At 42.3% G+C, this 22,190-nt stretch overlaps 2 protein-coding genes across 6 annotated transcripts in view; both read left to right on the top strand.

Annotated features, from left to right (window-relative positions):
- Positions 1-7,504, top strand: part of bltp3b (bridge-like lipid transfer protein family member 3B) — a 33,486-nt gene extending 25,982 nt beyond the window's left edge. For all 3 annotated transcript variants that reach the window (XM_080886078.1, XM_080886077.1, XM_080886076.1), the window contains 4 exons: positions 2,798-3,057; positions 3,453-3,558; positions 3,728-3,885; positions 5,994-7,504. In XM_080886078.1, the coding sequence (XP_080742204.1) occupies positions 2,798-3,057; positions 3,453-3,558; positions 3,728-3,885; positions 5,994-6,122 (653 nt within the window). In that variant the 3' untranslated portion in view covers positions 6,123-7,504. The remainder of the gene's footprint in view (positions 1-2,797; positions 3,058-3,452; positions 3,559-3,727; positions 3,886-5,993) is intronic.
- A 4,992-nt stretch (positions 7,505-12,496) lies between these two features.
- The window catches only part of anks1b (ankyrin repeat and sterile alpha motif domain containing 1B), a 285,379-nt gene continuing 275,685 nt past the window's right edge, over positions 12,497-22,190 (top strand). For all 3 annotated transcript variants that reach the window (XM_080887590.1, XM_080887589.1, XM_080887594.1), the window contains exon 1: positions 12,497-13,121. In XM_080887590.1, coding sequence (XP_080743716.1) covers positions 12,991-13,121 — 131 coding nt within the window. In that variant the 5' untranslated portion in view covers positions 12,497-12,990. The remainder of the gene's footprint in view (positions 13,122-22,190) is intronic.

The raw sequence follows: 22,190 nt of genomic DNA, 5'->3' as shown, positions 1-22,190 counted from the left end.
GTGTGGCACTTAACAGAGGATAAATGTGACCGTAATGGAGTGAGTGGTCCCATTATTTGCAACATTAGGCCTGCAACCTTCAAATCTACGCACATTCGTGCCATATTTAGGGTAACAGCTACTTTTTGTGCTGACAGCTTTAACCCCAAATCCTCCCATCCTTCCTTTTTCACCCTCTCTCTCCATCCTCCCCTGTTTTTTTTTCTTTTTCCCTCCTACTACCTCATCTCTCCACTGCAGCAGACTTTGCAGTTTCAGTCCAGTGATTCAGGCAATGAGAGAAATGCCAGCTTTACCCCTCGCCTCCTCTCACAAAAGCTATCCTACCTCCCCCCCTCTTCCTTCTTTGTTTCCCTCCACCTTCCTTTTCACTCTTCCCTCCAGGTCCTACTCCATCTTCCTACTAATCCTCTGTCATTCACCCCTCCCTTTCCTTCACCTTTCCTTTCCTTCATCTCTCTCCCTCTGTAGGCCATTTCCCCTCCCCTCCCTGTCTTATCACAGTCATTCAGTTCTTGGCTGCCGGCTTCCTCGCTCTCTCTCCTCACCCACTCCCATCTTCCTTCTCTTCGCCTCAACCCTGGCTGCTCAGGATTGAGAGAATATGCAATTTTATCTGAGGAAAAGCTGACAGAATTCTGTGTGTGTGTGTGTGTGTGTGTGTGTGTGTGTGTGTGTGTGTGTGTGTGTGTGTGTGCGCGCGTGTCTTTGAGTGTTTTTGCTAGGCGTGCAGTTGCCCTACAGTATTAACCTTCTCCTGACTGTCCTTTAGAGAGCGTTTGAAAGGGAAGCGACGCGCTTCTCGCTGTCATAATAAAAAGAGTGATTTCTTTAAGTGGCCATTTTCATGCCTTGTGTTCCTATTGCGACTCTCTCACCTGTTCAAAAGCTTGTCTGTATTTGTGCGCTTGCCCAGTGAATGTCCCCCTTTTGTGTGCTGACGTTGACGACTCCTTGAGACTTTTCTCACTTCACGTCTTCTTTCTCTCTGTACTCATTTTTTTGTCTTCTTTACTTCTGTTTCTCAAAAAAAACCCAGCAAAAAAATAGGATTCTTACAGTCACATTTTGTAGTTCCTGTAGTCATATTCAAGTCTTTCAGGGGTGAAACTCTTTTTTTCATTAGTACACCAGCAAACCTTTTTCTTTTCAGCTCCTTGGAGCTTAGATGTGCTAGGTGTTTTATTCATATAATAAATAAAAAAGTATTAAATGAAAACTTTTGCTTGTATTTTCCACCAAACCCTCAAGTCCCCAGGCTTTGGAAATAATTAAACATTACAGCTGGAAAGAGCCGATGGGACTGTAAAAGATCTCCTTCAGCCCACCTTCTTAAATCCTTCCGGCTTCTTTTCTTTCGTTCTTTCTTTCTTTTTAACTTTCTGTTCAAGTCCGTCTCCCACTCGTCTTTCTGATGTTATTCTTCCTCTGTCTTTTCATTCATCCCACCTCTTACTTTGAGCTTGTGTAAACCTGATATTAAAATTCACCCTTTATTTAGAAGAAGTAACCGTGATGACCTCGAGATGTTTTTGACACATTTTAAGAAGTAAGGAACGTCCTTAAACTTCACCGTGACAACAATGTGAGCATATTAAACTTTATTAATGTCTTAAATGCCCTGCTCAATAGTGCCTAATAGTGTATAGTCCCACCTGGTGGGTGTTAGCAGTGGATCCTTTTCATGATGTAGTTTGCGGGGTGACACCTCTGTGGAAATCACCGATGCTCAGATTTGGTTGAAGATAATTCGAGGTTCAGTGCCCAAAGCTCTTTGTGACATTCTTTTAGTGGTTCCTGAGCAGTTTTTGGTAGTGTGACATGGTGTGCTTGGTCTGCTGCAGTGTTTTGGTGGGTGGTAAGTGACATCCACGTGAATGGTAGCACCCAAAGAGTCTGATGCTTCTTGATTTTTCAGCCCCAGCATTCGGATGGCAGGATGAGAATTAGCTTAAACAGCAAGAAAGCATGGATCCATCCTGCCTTGTATCAACAGCTGCGGGTAGAGTAATTGTTTGGGATAATAGTGGGTTTTTCTGGTGCACTTTGGACCCCATAGTATCAACCGAGCATCATTTAAACACCACAGCCTTCCTGAGTATTGTTGCCGACTATGTCTGCCCATATTGTACCGACTGTTTGATGACTGCTTGCAGCAGGATAACATGCAATGTCACAAAACTCATTTTAAACTGGTTTCTTGAGCATGAAAATGAGTGTCCTTTACTCAGATATCTCCTACTTCCATCCACTGGATAAATCTGCAGCAGCTGTTTGATGCTGTCATGTCAGTATGAACCAAAATCTCAGAGGAATGTTTCCTGCACCTCGTTGAATCTGTGCCATGAAGAGTTAAGTTGTTTCTGAAGCCAAAAGCGGATCAAACCAAGTACTAGCAAGGTGTACCTAATAAAGTGACTCTACACTGATGTTGAGAAAAGGGAATGAAAAAGGAAAAAAAGAGAGATTTTGGCACCATCTTTTTTTCTCTGACATAAATTTGAGACCAGTGTTCATAGTAGGTTCAAAAACATCTCGAGATAAAAGTTTGCAGTCAGCTAATATCAGCTGATGGTTTGACCTGATTACACAGAGAGATTAAAACGGTCCAAATCTTGAATTAGACAAGAAGTGAAATTTTCTTCTTGTCAGATTCCTGGACACTTTCAAAAGACACACCAGCCTTATTTCATGTTGGGTGGATTTTAATGTCGGGTGTGTTTAAGCTGACTTGTCTTATCTCCAAGCTTCACAAATGTAGCGTTGATGTTAACAGCTTACATGTCTTCCTTCCCAGCTGGCGGCGAGACCAGCTCTGCATCCATCCAGGGCCTTCACGGTCCGGCGGTCCGGGCTCGGCTGGAAAGCGGGCCCTGGGCCGCCGCCCACTCCCCGTTGGCTGAACGTAACGGTTTCCTCCAGCTGCAGCTTCACGATTACACGGCGAGCTTCATGATGTCCTCGCTCCGCAACCTTTCCCTTTTCCTGGAGGACGACTCGGCCTCCCAGGTGCTGCCCATGGAGATCAGCATCAGGGACACACACATTGATTTAAAGGTGAAAAGACTTATTTCAGTTTTGTACTTTGCAAAGTTTGTGTTTTACCCCGAGGTTACTGTTGCAGAACACCAACAGAACTGTTTCAGTGGGAAATTTGTCTCATTGCTTCAAATCCAGTTTTACTAATGGAGCCCATAACTCACTGCCTCAGACTAAAGCACTCTCTTGTTATCAAGTTAAATATTTTGAACAGTGGCCTAATTGGCATTTGGATTTGAACTAAAGGTTTAATGACACAGAAAGAAAAGGCCTTTCTACTCTCTGTTTGGTTCTTTCATGGTCAAGCAGCTTTGCTGTGGAACTGATTTGAGAAAATGGATTTGGACTAAACGTCTCCCTCATTCTGTCTCTGGTACACTCAGTCCCAACAACATGTGCTGTGTCTCCTGCAGGATGATGACCCTCGTGATAATCCCAACTCGGAGCCCTCGCCGGTCATGCTGCACATCGACAGCCTCATCGTACACAGAAGAGACGACGGGTCTTTCTCTATAGGAGGTGACAAACGTGCACGCATTTTCATCTGCCAGATATTTCCACCTCCACTCCAGCGCTGATTCACTGCAGTTATATAAGATGACCTATTAAGTGGCTTTTTAAAGTCCACGCTCGCTGCATCCACACATCCGAACTCCCTCCTCTTCTCCCTCTCTCTTTTTCCTCGCAGTGGATAGAGCAGGAGAGGCCAAACCCAAGCAAGCGGCCTCAGTGATTGACAGCTCTCTGAGTCCAGTCCCTGAGACTGTGGGCGGCATCTGTGGTGTTTCAAAGGCGACGCAGACTCAGGCTCCGCCTACAAGCCCCCCTCCATCTGACAAGGAGAAGGTGAGAAATACGGCAAAACACAGTGGAAAGAGAGCATAGAGGCAAAAATAAACAAACACCACATGTGCAAACAGTGTTGATGTTCATGTTTTTGTTCTTCTTCTTTGTCATTTTCTCCTACAAACAGCTCCAAATGAGAATGTTGTTTCTTTCTGATCATTCTGGAGGCTGAAGCATGGTGTGCCAGGTTTTGCTTTGGTAAAGCTATTCCAGTTCTGTGTTTGGCTTGAGCTTGTTTCACAGTGGGAGTGATATTTAGAAACTTAGGAAAAGCATTGCATTTTCAGCCAGATCTACAATCTACTCGATGCTTATTCATTGCCACCAAAATAGCTAAATTACCTTTTAAACTTTATCCCACGGCGAGGGTCTGTTTGGAATTACAATACTGTTTAAAGTCTTGAGCCTCTCTGCATTTATTTTTGCTGGAAAAATGGAAATTAGGTGCAGCAATTTATTGACCACCTTTATTCTTCAGCACAGCCTGAACTCTCTTAAGCAAACTTTCTTGTAATTTCTTTAAGTAGTCTTCACAAATAGTTCTCCAGGCTTCTTGAAGGACATTCAAAGTTCTTGCTTGGATATTAGCTGCCTTTTGTTTTGTTCTTTGTCAAAATGATCCCATGTTGCGTCAGTAATGGTCAAGTCAAGTCAAGTCAACTTTATTTGTCAATTCTGCCACATGTACAGGACATACACAGAATAGAAATTGCGTTACTCTCAAACCCTAGTGATTAGAAAAATGCAAATAAAATAATTAAAAAGTAAAAATTTAAATAAATACAATACAATTTTACGTATAACAAAAAAAAAGCTATGCAATATACAATATACAATATTCAAGTAAGAAGGCATAGTGGTGCAAAATAGGCAAATAGTGCAAATGGAGATTTAGTAGTGTACGGTAAGAGATAGTGTAACAACAAAGTCTTATGAGGTAATGGCAGTCCAATGCTCCACAAAGTGACTGGAGCAGGCCAGTGAGTGCGTCAGAGAGTGAGTGTGTGTGTGTGTGTGTGTGTGTGTGTGTGACAGAGTTCAGTGAGACCGTGGTGGAGAAGAGGGGAGAGGGGGTCAGAATCGGGAGGGAGTTTAGCTTCCTGATAGCCTGATGGATGAAGCTGTCCTGGTAAGGTCCAGGCTCTGAGGAGGCCAGTCTGAACCCACTGCCAATCAGGTGCTTTCCAGATACAGATATTGGATGGTGAGACCATTTCTGATGAAGCGTCAGTGAACAGTAGATGGATCAGCTGAAGGGTCAGATGCATCTCTCAGGTCCTGTTTCAGGTTTTGACTGGATATTTTCCTATTTCTTAAGGAGATGATGACTTTCATATATAGATAGCTTTTTTTTTTTTCTTCCCCTTTTGTCCTCCACTTTTTCAAGTTCCTCCAATTTTTTTAAAGACACACTGCACACTGTGCTGAGATACACTGAGCTTTTAGCTAATAGCTCTCTGGGGATCACCCTGTAGGTGCAAAGCTACTGTTGATGAACAAATTGTGTTTTTGAAACTGGATGTTAGTAACAAAGAGTCTAAATGGTCTCTGTCCATTTCTTCTATTGATTAAGACTGCTTTGAAATATTACCACAAAATCTGTCTCTTTGCAAGCACAATAAAAAGAAATGAGAAATGACTCAAGAATTTTACATCATACTGTAGGCAGCTAAGACCTATTGTCTCATCTGGCTTTTTGGTCACGGCTAAAAGACAGAAGTCATTATGTGCAAAAGCCACACTATAGTTCAGTGGAATCAGACACGAAAAGCCCCTGAAACTGTTCACTGTAGCCGTTGCTTGTTCTTCTTCCTCTTTGTGGTAAAACTTGCTGCAGTCGTTATGTTTTCTGTTCAGCCCAACTTTCCAAAGAAGCAGTATTTCTCTTAAGTTTTCGTATAAGCAGCGATCCCTGGGAGGGTATAATAAGCCTACCGATGAGACACCTGAATGACTTCATACCTGTAGGGAAACTGAGACTGGAATGGTTGGAGCTGGCTGATTAACAGCAACTGAACTGCTGAGAATGTCAGCGGTCAATGAAGGATGAAATGTTCCATATTCTGTATGTGGGGCAGATTGTGATGTTTATTTATTTCTTCTTTCAGATGCTGATCGAAGAGAATGAGTGTTTAAAGGTGGAGCTTTCCCGGGCAAAGATGGCGCTGGCTGAGGCTCAGATGGAGAAGGACTCGCTGCTTCACCGACTGAAGAACCTCAAAGTCAGCACCAGCTAGACCGCCACTCTCGAAGACCCTACAAGTCTCGCAAAATGAGAAGGAAAAGAACATGATTTTTTTTTTTTAAACTACAATGGGGGCTCCCTTTTCACGAGCCACCGCGTGACTTCAGACTTATACAAATAAAACAATCCCGAGTCTTTGACGACTCTGAGAAAACGCATTTTTACACACTCGTCATCTGTTTTGTTTTCCACTTTTAATTGCGGACAATTCACACGTTTGCAGCGCTAAGAAGGATAAAATGCGCACCTTTGTGTGTTTGTGTGAGACAGCAAGAAGATGAGATTTCTAACTTTGGTCGTGCCTACAGAAAACCATTCCCAGAAACCTGCTTCTGTTGTTCAAGTTTCAATTAAAAAAAGCATCCCAGCTTTTCGTCAGTGAGCTTCACTCAGACCTGTAGGCATGGGGAAACGCTGAATGTCGTATCTTCAGAGGAATGTCTTACTTTGCACTGCGCTGAAATTCGATTTGTAATCCAGCGCTTTCATATTCAGAGGGGAGCGACGAATCATGTTCCTGCTCGTCCTCGCAGCGTGTACAGTGTATATTGTGCAAGAATGGGAACACATAACTATTTTCTACAGAACTTTGAATGATTTTGCAGTGATTCAGTTGAATGAGTGTATGTCTCAGTCAGAACAAGCATTTCTTTACAAGTAAAGTGTGAATTTCCATGGCTTTGACACCAGTCTGTTCCTCCCCGCCCGCACCCATTCCCATTTATTTTATTTTTTTTAATTATGTGTAAATAGCTCCTTAACATGTGCTGCACTTTTAAAACTGAGGCAATGTAAATACAACAATCAGAACTGTGAGAGAAAAGTTGAGCCGACGAGTAGAGACAGTGGAAATAAACATCCACTCTGAGAAAAGAGGAAAATTAGGGCACCGTAAAGCTGCCTGATTACTTAAGTGTGTGTGTGTGTCTTTATGTGAATTTTCTAATCTGCCATCTAATGTAATTTTATTTTATTTTATTTTCCGTGGACGCACAAAGACTATCTGTTCATGTGCCCATGCCTCACGCTTGTGCGGCTACTTTAGGGGGAGTGACTTTTCTAACAGCACATGCTTCGGCACAGCACAAAAGGATAGTTTTTGGTGTCTGTGGATTCGGAACATTAAATCGGTCTGAAGGTGCATTTATTCATTTCAGGATGTTTGTTTTTTTTCTTTTTAATTTAAAACAATGTTTTGATTTGTTTGGTTTCCTGAAACACAGCTAGTTGCCTCCACGAATGAGCGATTCAGACTTGAAATTAGATTTTTAACAGAGCTGTCTTCTTAAAGAGGAATGTTTTACTTTACGTCTGCTTTATTTTGGCCCATTTTTCCTAGACTTAGTTCTCCCCCCCCCCCCAACCAAAAAAAAACTATCTTAAAAAAAGAAAAAATACACACGTAATAATAAGTTGTATTTTTGTCTGTCAAAGCTGCTGAAATACTCACAATAATAAAAGGTATCCGACTGAAAAGGTTTCACTTTTTCTAAGTGTCGGGTGTGAAGTTCTTTGCAGACATCTTTCTCGGCTCATTATGAGACTTCCCGTGCCTACGTCTAAAGCTCATTACTTAAAAATGTGAAACACAAACTGCCATGAACAAACAAAACACACTGACGTTGTTCTTCGGTCTGTGAGCATTTGTTTTGGAAAAAGACAAAAACGCTGAGCTATGTTTTAAAATGTTTTTATAATGGTGAATATGTTGATCTAAAATATTAAGATCAACATATTCACCATTACCTCATTGCTTATTAGTTGCCTATTCATTCTTTATTAAACTCACTATCAATCCCATATTAATTGCTTTCTCTATTTGGCCATTAAATAAGAGTTTTCCTTCATAGAATACAATGTTACCATGCTTTGCTCCGTCTGGGCCTTTTAAGGTGGAGGAACTGTGAGAGTAGATATTTCCTTTAATAGCGCTTAAAAAAAAAAAACGCAGCCTATTTTTATGCAACTAAACTACAAGCATTAAGAGCTCCAATTTCAGTCTCTATGACTGTTTCTGGCTCGATGGTGAAGTTTCTATTTAGTTAATGGCCCAGAGGGTGTGCATAGAACATGATTATGCTTAGTAGGGCATTATAATTGTATGACAACTATGTATTAAACAAATAGAAAATGAGCGCCATAGCACAAAGTTTTACCAAACGTTAACTCCGACTCTTTAACACTGCATTAACCTAGCACTGTTACAGTATGATAGTTTGAATCCAACAGGGGCAGAAAGATGTTTATATGTACGCGTCTTTGTCTTATCCCTTGTCAAATAGTTGTCGTCTTCAGCTTCAGACTATTGAGGCTCCCTCTTTAGCTACCAAACTTTAAAAGCTGGACTTTAATCACTGTTGGCTAATAAGAGAAAAACCACATTGGCTGATTTAATACTGGAGCTTTATAGTTTCTTTGCTTTCCTGTGAAAACCTAAGAAACTGTCTTTCTAAAATGGGCAGTTTCTCCTGGTCTTTTAGTGCTTCAGCGATTTCTGCTATTTCTACACTTTATCTCAGCCTATACAGGAGCACTACATATTTCATTTTTTTGTATGTGAAAATGTGTTGTTTTTGAAGCACAGCCGTATAGCTCATACATCTACAATTTACACAGCAGCATTGTTGGCCTCCTAAAAATCACCAAGACACCGGTTAGGTTAACGACTGCCCCTTTTTGATTGATTCTCACACAAATTGAAAAGGCTTTTAACAAAATGTATGTGACTTGATTTGAGAGGTAAATTTATGTAGGTGCTAAAAAAATTTGGCTGGATGAATACAACAGGCACGCTGGTGTCAAACGTATCTAACACATGTTTTGAAAAATAACAAATTAAAAAAACATAAAAATTCATTCTGACAGCACAACCGCAACATAACTTACTTTTGAAACTTCTATTTGAAAGCTAGATTAATGAACACTTTTAAAACTGCTCGTGTGTGTGTGTGTGTGTGTGTGTGTGTAAGAAATACTGCTAAATATTGAAGCTTGGAGGGTGAAGCTCTTTAAATAAGAGTGCAGCCACTTTGTTGGCTCAAACGTGCTGCACTGAAGCGCTGCAGCAGAGCGTTTGGTCTTTGTGAACATAAATGGTCATGACATTTTATGGCTGGAGAAGTGCAGTGAGTCATAGAAGGACATTAAGTGTTCAAGTGTGTGTGTCTAAGAGACAGAAAAGTTCTGCTCTCCTCTGCTGTTTACATACTGCAGCTTAATGTGTCTGTGATGACAGCTACGTCACAGTGCAGACCCATTTATGTAAGCAAAGTTTACACGTTCACTTATATACTGCGTGCGTGTGTGTGTGTGTGTGTGTGTGTGGAGCAGAGTGCAAGGATTGCCAGCTCCATGTGCGGCAGGATTGTGGGAAATAGGATGAACGAGAGAGGCATCAGGTTGAGTCTCGGCTGAGTGCGAAGTGCAAAATCTGTGTCCAACACCCAGTGTGGCTGCAGCTGCCTCTTCACTGTTTCATCCTCTGGTTTTAGTTCAGCGTTGGAGCGATCCTGTGATATTTTATACAATGATAGTGTGCAGGTTTAATAAAAAAACTGAATTATTATAGAAGCATTATAGTATTGCAGAAGAAATGGGTTTTGTTTGGTCTTTTTTAAGAGGAGCATTTCAATTTCAGCTTGTGCCACGCAGTCTATTGTTTTCAGTCATACTAGTGGCACCTCTTATGAGGAAGGAAATGACAGTCTGCTGGTAGGTTCACTACTTTGAACAAGATTAATATAGACTCTTCGGCCACTTAGGTACATCAGCTAATTACAGAAAACTGAGGTTGTATTTCATACAGGCTCGCTAAAAGCAGACAATAATAGACTGAAAAACATTCTAAGATCAGAAAGCTAAAGTATTGCCATCGTGTCTTGAATCAACGGTTCAGACTGGTGGTAATTTAATGGTGTGAGGGATACTTTCTCAGCACACTGTGGGCTCCTTAGTACCAACTGTGCATCATTTAAACACCAAAACATACCTGAGTATCTCTTTATGATCAGTGTACCCATCTTCTGAAGGCTGCTTCCAACAGGATGGCACCATGCATGTCACAAAGCTCAGATCATCTCAAACTGGTTTCTTAAACATAACAATGAGTTCACTGTGCTCAAATGGCCTTGACAATCACCAGCTCTCAGTCCAACAGAGCATCTCTGGAAATTCACATCATGCATGTGCAGCAGACAAGTCTGCATCAACTATGGGATCCTATTGTGTTAGTACGGACCAAAATCTCTGAGGAGTGTCTCCAGCAACTTGTTGGGTGGGTGTACCACAAACAATTAAGGCAGCTACAAAGATAAAAAGAGACCCAATCCAATAAGGTGTACCTAATGAAGTGACCAGTGAGAATATCTCATGAAGTAGCACCTGTATTTTCATGAGTTTTTGTTTTGTTTTTTGTAAAAAGCAATTTATGTATGCATTTGGCACCTCAGGGCCACCATACATTTCCACCAGCCTAAGCTTCTACATGTTCACAAAGTAAACAACATGTGATCATGATGACATGTGTTTTTAAATGATTATTTCACATCTGCAGACCTACACATTACTGGGATATGTATGTCACATAAATACTGTATAATCAATAATAGTAGTAACCTGTGCAAGCAGAGGCTTGATCCAGCTCTCTCACTGAGCAGCATCATGTAATCACTAACATGTGGGTGCAAGGATGACAGTAATATCATAAGTCTGTGCGAACAAAGAGCTTGTTTTCCCCCATCGCTGCCGAAATCTGCTATTGCTGACCTGATTTCAGATCAACAGGTGACACGCAGGACCTTAATCTGAATGCTGCCACAGCTGGAAACACGTGGAGCGAGCACACACAGCCTTTGAAGCCTCAGCAGCAGCTGAGGGTGTATGTTTCTGAGAAATATAATCAGGTCATTAAAAAATTTAAAAATAAAACAAAAACATTTGGATAATTTGGGGGTTGTTAGATATTAAATTCTTACCTAATATACTGAAACTCATAAAAGCTGAATTGTAGTTTACTGTCATCGTCGCATAGATGTGAAAAAGTAAAGTTTTATTTGCTCCAAGGTTGACTAATGAAGAAAATAATAAATGCATATTTAAATTATTCTTTAATTTCAAGACTTTAATCATTTGAATTGCCTAAAAGCACTTATAAAATTCGGGGGGGGAACTGCAGCTGCAGGTGGAGTGCTTAAAGGCAACATTTGCTTCTAAATTCCAATTTAGCAGGTCCAAGCTTGCACCGACCTGCAGAGTGGGGGCGCAGTGGAGAGGGTGGAGGGAGTCTCAGTTTCCCAGGCTGTCACAGCAAACATAAGAGAAAAAAACGACAAATCCCTCCTCTGCATTCACACAAACTCTGCTCTAGCATGACTGCGGGATATTTTAGGAGCTCACCTGCTTCTAAATCTATTCAGCAGTGACGAGAATACACTGTCCGCACAGAGGAGGAGTGCGCATGTGCAAGTGTGCCAGAATAAGTTTGAGGTGTGAGAGCGGCAGCGGCTGCTACTGCCGGTGGCTGCTGCGAGTGTGAACCTAACAAAGGCATAGCCTCCCGTTGGTGCTGTAGCATCGTCATCCACGTACAGTAAGTCTGCCAGTCAGGTAACCCGTGGTAACAGAGGAAGCACAGCAGGAGTGCTTTCAAAATAAAGGCTTAGCATCGCATAAGTGATAAGGGACAAAATCTAATTAGATTCTCTTCAGTACAGGAATAGCATAATAATTTTAGCTTATTTTATCTCCAGAGTGTTTATTAGTAAGCACCAGAAGCAAAAAGGATTTGAAAGAAGGCTTCTAATTAACAGCCGATTACCCCAGGGGGACCCAGTACTCCAGGGGGCCATTAAAAAAGTACTAATTTAGCAGTAAATGTGTTTGGGAATAAGTGCAGCAGAAGTAAACATGGCTCAGAAATAATAGTGATTATTTGTATAAATGATTAGCCCCAAATGAGTTCTGCTGCTTTGTTTAGGGTGTATAATCATATTGTGCTTTGCTTATATTGAAAGCTAAAGAGCAATTTGCTCTCCTAAATACTGTCATAAAGTATCTACCGGGCCTCAAAATAGATCTAAACAAGTCGGTATTTATTCAACCTACCTAACCCGAAATTCTGTCTCCATAATGTAGCTATTGTACCCCATAACAGCAGTTAATCTTCTCGATTTGGAGAAGTTTTTTTGCTGGCTTCCAGCTTTATCTGGATCCAAAACCACTCAAGTGTGAGATGTAGAAGGATTTAGGATGAGAATAAAAAAAGTTGTTTTATTTTGTAAGCAGGAAAAGGAAGCCCAGTGTTTGACGACAGGTGAGTTGACGTTGAGGTTCAGGCGACACAGAAAAGCACCGGGCAGTGCGCTTGGTTCGCAGGAGAGGAGTGCAGCTGGGGGAAGGACAGCTTGTTGTGGCGGCGGATGGAGTTTCACCTCCCGGCTGTTACCGGCAGGAGCGTCAGAGACGAGAAGCGGAGGGGAGTGAGAGTTGGGAGTGAGAAGGAGTTTGTTTTTCCTTTTTGTCCCCCCTCTCTCTTTTAAACCCTGGTTACTCTTCACTTCACACTTCAGGGATTCGCTTCGGTTCTCCCCGCTGCTCCTGATTGCACTGCACCGGGGAGAAGTGCAGTGAAGCGGACCCGTGCATGCCCGTGAACTTAGGAGAGCAGTGCGCGCCAGAGCTGATCTGCAGCATCAGTAACACCTATTTCCACCGTGCAGCAGCAGCATGCAGTGATAGGAATCCTTTCTGATGCTTTCCCACACCAGACAGTGAAGAAAGGTGTCGGGGGTGGGAGGAAAGGAGGCGTATATGGGAGATTTGTTGGATTTCTATTTCCTTGTCGTTGCAAACTTGTGTCCGGGATGGGGAAGGAGCAGGAGCTGCTGGAAGCCGCCCGGACTGGGAATGTCGCCTTGGTGGAGAAATTGTTGAGCGGAAAGAAGGGAATACTGGGGTCAGGCTCCGGCTCCATCCCTCTGCCCAACCTACTAAGGTAAGCAGCCTGCTTGAATTTGCTTCCCATGACCGCAACAATGTCCGGAGGGGCGGGGAACCCCGGAGGGGGGAGTGCTGGAGGGGATTCCACAGGGTGGAGGGGTCCACTCTGTAAAAATTAGGCACATTTTAGCTTCATCTCAGGTCAGTGCACGAGAAATGAGCCAAGAAACCGCAGCTCCAGTCAGCCAGCCCTCCTCTGAGCTGCAGAAAAAGACCTCCGCACTGAACACTGTGTCAGCTGCTCGGTACCACCACAGGGCTTCTCGGAGACAATAGGGGTGTTTAGGGGGCTCTTCGTGTTCGGTTGCAAAACCCTGCTTGACACAGGAGGGGAAGAGGAATGTTATGCAAAGTCCAGAGACCAGCATGTGAAGCAAAGTGCACTTTTAAAGCCACACAAACGAGCATCAGGCCAAATCATAACTAGACACAGCACCCTATTATCCCAGGCAGAATTTGTCAATATGTGACAGTTTAATGGGGAGTCAGCTCCTGTCCTCTGCTGATCCCACGACTGGGTCGAGTGTTTAGAGAGGGCGAGAGAGTTCCACACACTGACAGAATGCAAGTGTTTGTAATTTTCAGTTCAGTCTGTTTTATATATGTTTTTGTGCAGCTATGAGGTATTTCCGGGAAAATATTATTATTGCTAAACTGATGCCGGTGTGGTATTTATATCGCACCATGGCTTTTTATTTTATTTTTTTACATGATGCTGGGAAGGCCTGACAGGCACAGCGTCCAAGTTGGCTTTGAAGCTGCTCTGCAGCATTCATGTGCTTCTTTGTGAGAAGACAAATGGTAAACAAACACTGGATCCTGTAACAAAAGGGGATGTGGATTTCACTCGAACTGGCTGCTTCTTCAAACACGAAGAGGTACGTGAGCGGTGTCAGGAAATGCTGTTTGTTGTCAGGTTAACAGGTGGCACTGTGTTCAGAGGCTCCAGATCTCACCTTGTAACCTTGAATGATGCATAACAGGTAAATTCATTAGTTTCGGTATGCTGGGGCGTGATCACATTGTAGCGTGAAACTACAACCTTTAAATGACCCCCCCCCCCCCCCCCAAAAAAAAAAAAAAGGTTTAAATCTCCCTTCCAGAGCAACTGCTGTGGTTATTATTGTCCTCCTCCTGCCCCTGCAGCCGCTCCCTGCTCGCTTTTCGGGCCCAGGCTGAGCCAGGTGATTAGGAGATCAAAGAAGGGGGGCGTTTGGGAAGAGTACAGCCTCAGGCTTCCCGAGCAGAACGTCTCATGACTGGGATAAGGTCGCATGCTTGCAGGGGGAAGACAAACCAGTCCACTACAGGTGTCAGCACCTCTGTCAGGGTCTTAAAGAGTCCTTATTCAAATAGAGACATCGTGATTCAAGTTCTGTTTAATTAGTCAGACGTTAGCTACATTCGAAGACAGCCAGATCTGAAGATTAGTGTCTTCACAACCCAAAGAAATGGGAGAGACAGCCGTGCTTTGAGACATTCAGCCCAAGTGTAAAAGCACAGAGAGGAATCACAGCACATGGTGTCTGTTATGTGCAGTTGGTGATAATTTCTGCAGCCCTTGTTGTGTGAATAATACATGTAATAGAAAAAGAGAGAGAAGCTCCCCGCTGGCTGCAACAAGTTGTGATCAAGACAGGACAGATTTTTGCTTCACTCCTCATTATGATACCTGTGGTCATGTTCTGCATTTAGTTGATCCCATGTATTTGTGTTCTTCTGTTTTTGGATGCTAATTTCCTCTCTGAGATAATAAAGTAACTGACTTTTTGTTTAGGTAGAGGAAGGAGTTGGTGAACCTGTTTGCTCGCTCTTGTTCTTCTTTTTGGTTCATTGGTGGCAAAAGTCTTCTGTAGTAGAGAGCCGGCAAGTGAAACACGAGTGTGTGAGGACAGGAGCCGGCTGACTGAACGTTCACAATTGGAGAGGATGTTGTCTCGTTAGAGTAATCCATCCACACAACCATACATTTATTATCTTCTGCTTATGCAAAGTTGGTTGTAGTAGCTACATGCTATTCCAGTTCATCCTCGGGGATCCCAAAGTGCTCCCATGAAGTGTTAGATGAATTATATAATCTCTTCAGTGAGTTCTGAGGGTGTCTCTCTAGATAGGTGAGGAAAATCTCCAAAGGAAGGCATCAGGGAGGCAACCAGATCAGATGCCCAAACCCTCTCACTGTGATTCTATTCTGAGCTCCCTGCGGATGTCTGCGCTCATCATCTCATCTCTAATGCTGAGCCAAGCAACCAACACAGGAAACTCGTTTCAGCTGATCGTATCTGCAAAAGAGATGTCGCGATACCAGAAATGTAGTCATTATGGATGCCAGTAGAATTACATGATTCTCGATAGCCAATCGGATACTTCAACAAAATGATTACTCAGTGTACTTAAACATAACCTCCATCCATCCTCCTCCTGTCACTTATCCAAGTCTTCTAAACCAGCCATGAGATATAATCTCACCAGCGTGTCCTGGGTCTGCTCCAAGGCCTCCTCTAGGTGAGACATGCCCAGAACACCTCACCTGTGAGGCACCTGCCACCATTCTGGTCAGATGCCCGAATTACCTCAACTGGCTCCTTTCAATGTTGGGGAACGGCAGCTGTACTCTGAGCTCCTTCCGAATGGCCAAGCTCCTCACCTTATCCCTAATGTTGAGCTCGGCCATCCATCAGAAGAAGCTCATTGATCATGTTGAATTAAAACTCCCCTTGAATTCTCAGAAGAGGTCTGGATATTGGGCTTTAAGTTGCTTTGCCAAATTAGGAGTTTTTCCTGCTTTTCACTACCCAGAACTTGTGACCATAGGTGAGAGTTGGGATGTTGTACATTGGTAAATTTAAGACGTTTAACTTGGGATATACCCAATTCACATTACTAATATTTATTTTGGTTGTCGCCACTACACGTCACTGAATTTCATTGACTGATTGATTTGATTTCCATGCTTTCTGGTTAGTGCATCTCTGCTACTCTGTTTCTGTGTGGACTTTCCCTTCGTATGCCCGAAACCCTGTTCATGGTGCTGTGTTATGGATTCTTCGTTTTGTCATATTTAAAAGTAAATTAACATTAGTTTGGACGATGGCGTTTCTTTATCCTGTCTACAAAAATGTGTGTTGATAAAAGGGATTTAACTAAACAACGACACCCAGTTTGTTACTGTCTGTATCTCATCTCTGATGTCCTAGAACTGTACACATTGTTCCGTATCGTGTTTACTTTATGAATTAGGTTTGGGAGTTTAATTTATCGAAGGGTGAAAAGCCAGATTTTCCACTGAGGGGGTGGGGGTGGTAAGAGGTGGAGTGTTTAGGTCATTACAGCATGAGAAACAAAGCGCAGTAGCTAGAATGAAACATGATTAATTTGAAGGGTGAAGTCGAGGTCAGTCAGATGCATTATGGGTGGAAATACTGTATGTCTACAGGTCATTTTCAGTGAGTTATGTCTGCTGTTACACATACTTGACTTTTATTCAGTCAAGACACAGGCCCCTGAGGAGATGCCTGAAAACTCCCATAGGCTACACACACACAAACACGCAGACACGCACAGATGTGGCAGTCTTGTTAGAGTCATGTGTGTGTGACCAGATGTGTGACACACCTCCTAATAGAGAGCTTTTTGTGCTTTAGCAGATGAATGAGTCAACAGAGAGGTCATAGTGATCGGAGGAGCGAGTGCAGGCTAATGTTGTGGGAATGATCTCCAAAATCGATGCATACTTTCCCATCTTAAGGCCTCTGAGCCATTCACGGCATTCCTAAGTCATGAGGTTCCTCTGAAAGAATCGCACTAAACCGCCAAGTGGGACACGAACATTAGGCGCACACGTACTGTATAAACACACTAGAGGAGGATGTAGAGAAGGCGATCCTTTGCTGCAGTTTTGTGGCGTGGAGTGCTCCACATGAACACACGTGCACGGTGGAAAATCAATAGTGGATGATCTCATCACTCTTTAATGGGCCACATTCTCATCTAGATGACCCGTACTGTACACGGTGGCTGGTTTGTCTGTGCTGGGAGGGAACAATAAATAATAAAAACCATCCCCGAAACACTTACAGCTGCACGTCCTTGTAATATTTACGTTACATAATGTTGCATAATTTACAGAGAGCCTGTATTAGTGGCACATCAGAGTTTTGTGAATATGAAAAACAGACCTCGGGGATTGGTCATGTCTGGTTGAAAGCTGAGCTGCTTAATCAAATCAGTCCTGGCACTGACACCAAGCCAGTGACTCAGAGTGGCCAATGTCTAATTTTAACAAATGTGCCTCCTCTTTGTGGCAGTTGTTCAGAGAAGACAAAACCTTTTATCATATCCTTTTTTTATATGAAATGCCATGTCCTGGTTTCTGGCTTTTAAACCTATTCTTTGGTGTTTTTTTTTTTACCTTACTCATTGTGCATTTTTTTGTTGGACTTGTGACACGCCAGCTTCACTTGTCAGAGTTTGCGCTGGTCCTCATTTCATATATTTCGCTGAAGCTGTGCATTTTTGTCCTGTTGGAGCATTAGCATCTAATCTGATCACGCCACGTATGTAGTTAACGTGTTATTCAATAGTGGTAGACAAACAGCTTCTGTGCGTATCAAATGCCCCAAAGCAGAACTATCTCTAGATAATGGCAATGCTAAGTTCTGAAGGTGGCTTCTTCTTTTTTTGTGGATAGTTCCTTTTTATTCAGTTCAATTTAATAAAACTTTATTGATCCCGAATGTTGGCCCCGAAGGAAATTGGAACTTAAAAAGGAAGAGAAAGCAAAAAATAACTGGTTTAAATACATTTGGCCAATATTTCTAAACAGCAAAACCCCAACTTTTTCCATAAAGCTGATTTTTGGGGGTGAGCAACATAAATTAAAGAGCCGTTTGGAGTATTTTTGAATACAAAAACAAGGCTTCATTATATTATATTATATTATATTGGACTGTCTTCTTTGAAGTAGTAAGATGCTGCATTGTAAATGTTTTATTTAAGCAGGTTGACAGTCTTTATTTTTTAATGAACAAAAAAAAAAAAAAATCAAAATGATAGTGTGTGAGTCCCTGATACTGCTGTGGGGGGATAAAGTATCAGAATGTGTACTTTTACTTCAAGCAGTGTTGCACATGGGCTGATATTAGCACTGAAGATGAATTTGTGATGACATGCTGTTATTGTACACATCATTTTCTTTGTGCGGTGCCTCATAAAGAGAAATGAGGATAAATGCATGCGAGACAGAGTATTGACTCTGATGGGGTGATGGTGATTGAAAGCTGATACGCACAAAGAGAGTGACTCATGATTCGGCAGATGGCGGATGATCCCTCTTCACTCTCGCTCGCTCTAACTCAATAACATTAGGGGAAAGCCCTTCTTGTGTGTGTGTGTGTGTGTGAGGGGGGTGGGGGGATAGGTGTGTTTACTTTCCTTCTCCTTAGCAAACAGACACCCCATAAGAGGAGAGAAGTGACTCCCAGAGGGCACACATGCACACACTCCTCCTGTATGGGCTGTCTGTTTTAATTGGCATCCTCACAGGCGGTCTCCCTGGCTTTTATTTTCTGATTCTTTCCCGTGCTTGTGTTGGAGTTTTTAGGCGGATCACTCTTTTTAGCACACAGCATGGGGCTCTCTGTGTGTGTGTGTCTGTAGCTGTATGACATGTTGTCCAATGAGGATGAAGAGTGAGAAAGAAACCCACAAATCTGTTTATTTTTCTCAAGTTGCTTCACAGCCGCAGCACTTCGGCTCTCTGTTTCAGGAAACGGCAAATCACACAACCAAAACCCAAGTGTGGATAGCAGCCCCTTTGTGCTTGGATGTGGCTCTTTGTGAGACTTAAGTGTGTGACATAACCATTATCCTTGCATAATCACTGCTAGCATTCACAGATGTGTGTGTTTGTGTGCGCAGAGCAGTAAGAGTGAGAGCTGATGGAGGAATTGATGAGCTGCATGTGGTGCAGGCGACATGGACTGGTCAAAGGTTAATTCTGGAGAATGCAAGTCATTTAAGGACATAGACACACATGCGCACACACACACAAACATACAGACTCACAACTTAAGAGTATTTGTGTGTCGTTAGTTGTTGTGCATATGGTTTAAGCAGTTGGTTAACATGTCCTAAATATTCATCCAGCCACAGTGAGGCCAACGATTACCAATATATTCACCGGGAGAAACTCCCATCACATGAATGTGTGTGTTGTCATGGAGACCTCAACACCAGGGCTTTGTTCTACATAACATTGACCATGCAACTGCAGGTCTTCAGGGACCTGTAGGTAAATTAAAAAAAATGATTTAACAAGTTGAATTTTTAAAGAGGCAAGCCGCTAAATTAGAAAAATAAAATGAGGAGACTCGCTGGACTCTGCCAGTTGCAGATATGATATTGATATATTTGTCCAGATGCTGTATGGAACTTGGCTTAAGCAGTGCTTGTGCTGATTGGTCTGCTCAGTTTTTTAAATTATTCATAGGTCATATATTGAAAAGCTTGCTGGAAGTCTCTGGACTGTGGAGAGAAGGAGGAATATCCAGAGAGAAATCATTGGTGGATTTGAACCCAAGACCTTCTTGCTTTGAGGCAATAGTGCTGATGGCATCAATAATATAAAAAAGTTAAAGATTATCTTTCATTTACATAGCTATTTTCTGACCCTGCACTTGTTTTAAACTGCATCAATGCAGGAAAACGGGAGACTCAGCAAGCAATGAATCAGTGAAAACACAAAGAAGGAAATACTCTTGTAATGATCACAGTTGGTATTATAGAATTGCATGAGCAAGATATTTTAGAAGATTTGGGTAAAATTTTAAATCCCACAATAGTTACAGTGGGGCAAAAAAGTATTTAGTCAGCCACCGATTGTGCAAGTTCCCCCACCTAAAATGATGACAGAGGTCAGTAATTTGCACCAGAGGTACACTTCAACTGTGAGAGACAGAATGTGAAAAAAAAATCCATGAATCCACATGGTAGGATTTGTAAAGAACTTATTCGTAAATTAGGGTGGAAAATAAGTATTTGGTCAATAACAAAAATACAACTCAATACTTTGTAACATAACCTTTGTTGGCAATAACAGAGGTCAAACGTTTACTATAGGTCTTTACCAGGTTTGCACACACAGTAGCTGGTATTTTGGCCCATTCCTCCATGCAGATCTTCTCGAGAGCAGTGATGTTTTGGGGCTGTCGCCGAGCAACACGGACTTTCAACTCCCGCCACAGATTTTCTATGGGGTTGAGGTCTGGAGACTGGCTAGGCCACTCCAGGACTTTCAAATGCTTCTTACGGAGCCACTCCTTTGTTGCCCGGGCGGTGTGTTTTGGATCATTGTCATGTTGGAAGACCCAGCCTCGTTTCATCTTCAAAGTTCTCACTGATGGAAGGAGGTTTTGGCTCAAAATCTCACGATACATGGCCCCATTCATTCTGTCCTTAACACGGATCAGTCGTCCTGTCCCCTTGGCAGAAAAACAGCCCCATAGCATGATGTTTCCACCCCCATGCTTCACAGTAGGTATGGTGTTCTTGGGATGCAACTCAGTATTCTTCTTCCTCCAAACACGACGAGTTGAGTTTATACCAAAAAGTTCTACTTTGGTTTCATCTGACCACATGACATTCTCCCAATCCTCTGCTGTATCATCCATGTGCTCTCTGGCAAACTTCAGACGGGCCTGGACATGCACTGGCTTCAGCAGCGGAACACGTCTGGCACTGCGGGATTTGATTCCCTGCCGTTGTAGTGTGTTACTGATGGTGACCTTTGTTACTTTGGTCCCAGCTCTCTGCAGGTCATTCACCAGGTCCCCCCGTGTGGTTCTGGGATCTTTGCTCACCGTTCTCATGATCATTTTGACCCCACGGGATGAGATCTTGCGTGGAGCCCCAGATCGAGGGAGATTATCAGTGGTCTTGTATGTCTTCCATTTTCTGATGATTGCTCCCACAGTTGATTTTTTTCACACCAAGCTGCTTGCCTATTGTAGATTCACTCTTCCCAGTCTGGTGCAGGTCTACAATACTTTTCCTGGTGTCCTTCGAAAGCTCTTTGGTCTTGGCCATGGCGGAGTTTGGAGTCTGACTGTTTGAGGCTGTGGACAGGTGTCTTATACAGATGATGAGTTCAAACAGGTGCCATTCATACAGGTAACGAGTGGGGGACAGAAAAGCTTCTTACAGAAGACGTTACAGGTCTGTGAGAGCCAGAGATTTTCCTTGTTTGAGGTGACCAAATACTTATTTTCCACCCTGATTTATGAATAAATTCTTTACAAATCCTATCATGTGAATTCATGGATTTTTTTTTTCACATTCTGTCTCTCACAGTTGAAGTGTACCTCTGGTGCAAATTACTGACCTCTGTCATCATTTTAAGTGGGGGAACTTGCACAATCGGTGGCTGACTAAATACTTTTTTGCCCCACTGTATATAACCATATAAAGCTAGAACATATAGTTATGCTATTGAGAACAGTTGATCTTATTGACTTTATATTGGATTTGTGTCTTTTTGCAAACAATAGCTGTGCTTACATGACTAAATATGATGGTAAACTGAATATATTAGCACTTGTGACTGGATGATAAACAAAAAACAATCTGGGTTGATTTGTAATTGTGTTGAAAACATATGAAATTAGATTTCAAATTTAAGCAACATGTCAATAATTTAATTTTAGCTGGCCAGGATTATTATTATTTTATTATCTAGATTTCTATTGATGAAAAATTGCTGATGTCTCGAATGATCGCATGAGTAGGAATTTAATTGCTGAAATAAAAAACTGACATTCTAACAAACACATCTGAAAGGAGCATTTCTTGCTGTTAGAAATGAATTGTTAATTTTGTGCAAACTGAATTATACATTTTTGTAATTAAAAATTTTACCAGTCAAAATTATGGTTTGAATATGTTTGCTTCGAATGCTAATTAGACCAAGAACAATTTTTGATGTGTGGAATTGCTGCTACTGATCAAATATTAAAGGGATTTACATGCAAATGGCAGGAATCCTGTTGGTGGTATGAAGGCTATTCTT

This window comes from Rhamphochromis sp. 'chilingali' (assembly GCF_963969265.1).
Source record: "Rhamphochromis sp. 'chilingali' genome assembly, chromosome: 7".
In the NCBI taxonomy this organism is placed as follows: Eukaryota; Metazoa; Chordata; class Actinopteri; order Cichliformes; family Cichlidae; genus Rhamphochromis; species Rhamphochromis sp. 'chilingali'.
The sequence above is the reverse complement of the archived record's forward strand: the minus strand, read 5'-3'. Positions and strand labels throughout refer to the sequence as shown.